At 38.5% G+C, this 5,497-nt stretch overlaps 1 protein-coding gene across 1 annotated transcript in view; it reads right to left on the reverse strand.

The window, feature by feature from the left end:
• The window catches only part of GABRP (gamma-aminobutyric acid (GABA) A receptor, pi), a 36,598-nt gene that overhangs the window by 15,405 nt on the left and 15,696 nt on the right, over window positions 1–5,497 (reverse strand). The window contains exon 5 of the mRNA XM_006864819.1: window positions 3,737–3,819. Coding sequence (XP_006864881.1) covers window positions 3,737–3,819 — 83 coding nt within the window. The remainder of the gene's footprint in view (window positions 1–3,736; window positions 3,820–5,497) is intronic.

Here is a 5,497-nt window from a genome sequence, read left to right on the forward strand (position 1 = left end):
GGTAAGGCCAATGGTTCAAGCTCATCAGCTATTTCTTGAAAACCCTATACAGGGTTGCTATGGGTCAGAACTAACTGGTTGCAACTTAACAACAACAACAACACAAGGAAGACGAGTTAATACCACTATTATTCAAATTTATGCACCAATCACTAAAGCCAGTGATCATGAAATTGAAGAATTCTATCAACTTCTTCAGTCTGAAATTGATCAAACATGCAATCAAGATGTACTGATAATTACTGGCTGTTGGAATACAAAGGTTGGGAACAAAGAGGAAGGATCAGTAGTTGGAGAGTATGACCTTGGTGACAGAAACAATGCTGGAGATCACATGATAGAATTTTTCAAGACCAATGACTTCTTCATTGCAAATACCTTTTTTAAAACAACATAAAAGTCAATTATACATATGGACCTCACCAGATGGAATACACAGAAATCAAATTGACTACATCTCTGGAAAGAGACAATGGAAAAGCTCCATATCATCAGCTATCAATGGGTTCAAACATATTAATGATTGTGAGGTTGGCACAGAACTGGTCAGGGTTTTGTTCTTTTGTGCATAGGGTTGTTATGAATCCGTGCTGACTTGATGGCACCTAACAAAAACAACAACAATTGGTACAGGTATGCAGAGCTGAAGTGCTGGGATAAGGCAGAAGATTTTCCTTGAAGGCATGATTAGGACACACAGAAAAGGAAAAACACTAGTCTTGGCCCTACATAAATAGAAAGAGACTAGTATAAGGTTATGTTTAGGACCACTGATAATCACATGGTAATTTCATTTAATTCTCCAGCAGAATTTGGGGAATCTACAACAAGCATCACATGGTTACTAAATTTGGGGAAAATTATTATAATAAATGGGCACTAGAAAAACTGTAAAGGAATTATTAAAAGCTTTTTATTATCTCCTTATTATTGTTCAAATGCACTTTATCACAAACCAGCCACTGGAACAAAATCCCTATGTGACTCTCCAGTCTAGGAGAAGTGTTGTCAGGGGCAGGGTTGGAAACTCAGGACTCAACATCCCTGTGTTCAAGTATAAGTATTGTTATTTACTGTGTCCCTTTGGGAAAGGTACAGATCAAAGTGAATCCCAATTTGGAGTCCCTGAGTGGTGCAAACAGCTAATGCGCTCTCTGCTAACTGAAAGATTGGAGGGTTGAATCCACAGGAGGCACTCAGCAGAAAGGTCTGGTGATCTATTTCTGAAAGCCCATAGCCTTGGAAACCTTATGGTGCACAGCTCTACTCTGGCATTAATAGGGTCATCAAAGTTGGAATCAACTCAGTGACAATGGGTATATTGTGGGGAATACGATCTAGTTCATAGGGTGGTTTGAAAGGTACCTAGTATAGTATCTGGTATGTGAGAAACAAGAGGTAAATAGATGGTGTAGTATTTCTCAGCAAAGAGAATAGTTTATTATTAGTAATGTTATTATTATTATTTTTTAATGAAAAACTTGTTTGTCCAAGTCAACCATGGAAATAGTAGATTGAGATTCTAGAATACATTCGGGTATCTCTTTGTAGAAATCTTTCCCTACCTAGAGTGTCTACTTCTTGTGTGATGGGGTAGTGACAATGTTCTATTAAACACAGCATTTTCAGTTTATAGAGCTGTAAGTCCTGGTGTGGCACTGTGGGTTAATGCGTCAGGCTGCAAAGTCATTTGAACTGCAAGGTTGGAGGTTCAAGCTCATCAGCTGCTCCTTGGAAACCTTATACAGGGTTGCTATGGGTTGGGATTGACTCGATGGCATTTAACAACAACAACAACAAAGGGTAGCCCTGAGTGTAGTTGCTGACAATGAAAAGCAGGATTGATGATGGGTCTGGGACTCCTTCTCTAGTCACCTGTGATGGTTAGGGTTTTATCCCAATTTGGCTGGGTCAGTATTTTCAGTAGGTTAGCAGTTAAGATGCAATAATGCCCTATGATGAGCCCTTGTAACATTGTGGATTAGGAGCTGGACTATTTCCTGAAAGGTCAATAGTTCAAATCTACCAGTTGCTCCATGGGAGAAAGATGAGGCTTTCTGCTCCCTTAAAGATTTACAGCCTCAGAAACCCTATACAGGGTTGCTGTGACTCGTAACAGACTTGATGGCACACCACCACCACCATCACCACCACACAAATGCTGAAAGAAGACAAGCTCCAGAGCCAACAAAGAGAGGAACCCTTCCCCGAGAGCTGGCACGCTGAGTGCGGATTTCTATTCTCCTAGACTGTGAAGGTCCTGGTGTGGTGCTGTGGGATAAAAAACTGGACTTCAAGGTCAGTTTGAACTGTGAGGTTGACGATCCAAACTCACCAGCTGCTCCTCGGAAACCCTACACAGGATCGCTGTGAGTTAGAACTGATTTGATGGCACTTAACAACAACAAAACTGTGTGAGAACAAAGGCATCCACTTGTGGTATTTCTGTTACAGCAGTGCTAAACAACTAAGATACCATCCATGGTTGATTTGATCCATCGTGGGAGGTGAGGATGAGTAGGTGGGTGATGATCAGTCACAAATGATTCCTGAGGAACTCACCTGGAATCATAGACTCTCTGAGGATTAATAGCCAGGTAGACAACATAAATAAAATGTTAAAAATTTAGGTATTAGGTTCTAGTCTAGACTAGTTTTCTACAAAATGTTTTCTGTTAAAAAAAATGTTGTCCTGCAAAATACTCCATGAAACAAAAATTCACAGTTAAGTAAGTGCAGGAAATGTTACTAGTCTCTATTACTGTTTCACATGTGTTTAGCTTATTAAAGTCTCTGAAAAGCTCTTTAGCAAAAAAAGGATGTTAACATTTTCACACTAGACTCTAGACAGTCTGAGATCGCTTCCACGGCTCTCCTCTTAGGGGCAAACAAGACTTGTGGCCTCTCTCCTGTGTGTAAAGGCACATGGAGGGACTGGGGCTCTGTCCTGGCCGAAATTCTATGGGGACTCAGTTGATTTGGGATTTGATCTGCACTTCTTTTTTCTTTTTCTTTTGCCTCTATGTTGACTTGAAAGATTTGCCTTCTTTCAGGCAAAAACTGGTCAAAGTGGTTACTACCCAGAGGTGTGAAACTTAAAACAAAACAAAAACAAAACTTTTCTAGCATGATGAATTTGTTTTGAAAGTTTCTGTTTGAGAATAATTGTCTTTAAGTACTAGGAACTAGTTATTCTGAATGATGCTGACTACTTCCACTGTCCCTTAATTTTTTTTTTTTTTAAATCAATACATATTATAGTAATGAGCCCTCAAAATTTTTTTTTTGTTTACTAGGCTTTACAAGTATAGTCTTTGTTTGAAATACTCAGATCTGCTGTTAAAGCAGCAATAGACATCAAGCATATGAATAGGTGTGGGTGTGTGCTAATATAATTTTATTTATACAAAAGAAAAAAGTGGTGGGCTGGAGTTGGCAGAGAGCAGGCAGTAGCTTGCCAACTGCTGGCCAGACCATTAACTACATTAAAGCATTTCCTTTAGCTGTCAGGGATAACTCTCTCTTAGCTAGAAATATTTTTAACAACCACCCTCCTCAAAGATATAATGCTGGAATGTTTTTCTGTGAGCAGCCTTTAACATCACTCTGCAAGTGCAGCCATATGTGAATAAACATCACAAAAATAAAGGAAACTATATATAGGACACTCTTCATGAATATACAGATATAAGCCACCCCACAAATCATCCCAGATACCTCTAGGATATATACTCACAACTTTCTAGCTGCAACTTGCAAGTCTGTGTGTCCATGGGGTATTTAGACAGATCCATGTTACAGCCAACAGTCGTCGTGATTCTAAGAAAGGAGAAAAGTAGGTTCAAAAGTATGTTTTGATGATGCTATAGAAAGTATTCCAGCACTCATCTGTCAGTTTCTTATACTGTGGTGGCTTGCTTGTTGCTGTGATTCTGGAAGCTATGCCCCAAGTATTTTTAACACCAGCAGGTTCACCTGTGATGGACAGGTTTCAGCTGAGCTTCCAGACTAAGACAGCCTACGAAGAAGGAAAGGTGGATTACTCCTGAATGTTTAGCCACTGAATATCTTATAAATAGCCCTGCAACACTGTCAGATAGTACCAGAATATGGAATATTGAAACATGATGAAGAGTATCAGAATACTGTTAGATACAGTGTTAGAAAATGAGTCCTTCAGGTTGGAAGGCACTCAAAATAAGTCTTGGAAAGAGCTGCCTCCTTAAATAGAGTTGACTGGGATAACAAATGGAGTAAAGCTTTTGGGACCTTTATTTGCTACTGGGGCAAAAGTGAAAATAAGGAGAAATATTTGTGAATATCCATTAATTATCAAAACATGGAATATATGAAATACAAATCTAGGAAAATTGGAAGTTGTCAAAAATCAAATGAATGCATAAATATTGATATCCTAGGCATTCGTGAGCTGAAATGGACTGGCATTGGCCATTTTGAATCTGACAACCACATGGTTTACTATGCTGGGAATGACAAATTGAAGAGGAATGGGGTCACTTTCATCATGAACATGAACATCTCAAGATCTATCTGGAAGTGCAATGCTGTCTATGATAGGATAACATCTATCCACCTACAAGAAAGACCAGCTAGTACCACTATTATATTATTTAAGTTTACAAACTAACTAAAGCCAGTGATGATAAAGAAGTCTACCAAATTCTTCAGTCTGAAATTGATCAAACATACAATCAAGATGTACTGATAATTACTGGCTACTGGAAAGCAAAGATTGGACACAAATAGGAAGGATCAATAGTAGGAAAATATGGCCTTGGTGATAGAAACAATGCTGGAGATTGCATGATAGAATTTTTCAAGGCCAATGACTTTTTCATTGCAAATACTTTTGTTAAACAACATAAAAGATGATTATACACATGGACCTCACTAGGCAGAATACATAGAAATCTAATTGACTACATTTGTGGACGAGATGGTAGAAAAGCTCCTTATCATCAGACAAAACCAGATCAAGAGAAGACAGTGGAACAGACCATCAATTGTTCTTATGCAAGTTTCAGACTGATGCTGACGAAAATTAAAACAAGTCTATGAGAGCCAAAATTTGACCTTGAACATATCCCACCTGCACTTAGAGATCCTCTCAAGAACATATCTGATGCATTAGGCACTAATGACCAGAGACAGAAGAGTTGTGGGATGGCATCAAGAACATCATACAGGAAAAAAGCAAAAGGTCATTAGGAAGACAATGAAGAAGGACGTCAGGAGAGACTCTTAAACTTACTGTTCAGCATAGAGATGCTAAAGCAAATGGAAACTGTACATGAGTAACCACAGGGAGGAAGCAGGACAACTGTTGTTGCATGAAGGAGATTACAATCAACCAAGTGTATGATTCATTAAATGTAAAACTGATGCTCTTTTCTGTAAACCTTCACTCAATTCATAATAAAAGGTTTTAAAAAATAAAAATAATAAAAATAAAGCAAATGGAAGAAATGAGGAGGTA

The sequence above is a fragment of the Chrysochloris asiatica genome, unplaced genomic scaffold, assembly GCF_000296735.1.
Source record: "Chrysochloris asiatica unplaced genomic scaffold, ChrAsi1.0 scaffold00071, whole genome shotgun sequence".
NCBI lineage: Eukaryota > Metazoa > Chordata > Mammalia > Afrosoricida > Chrysochloridae > Chrysochloris > Chrysochloris asiatica.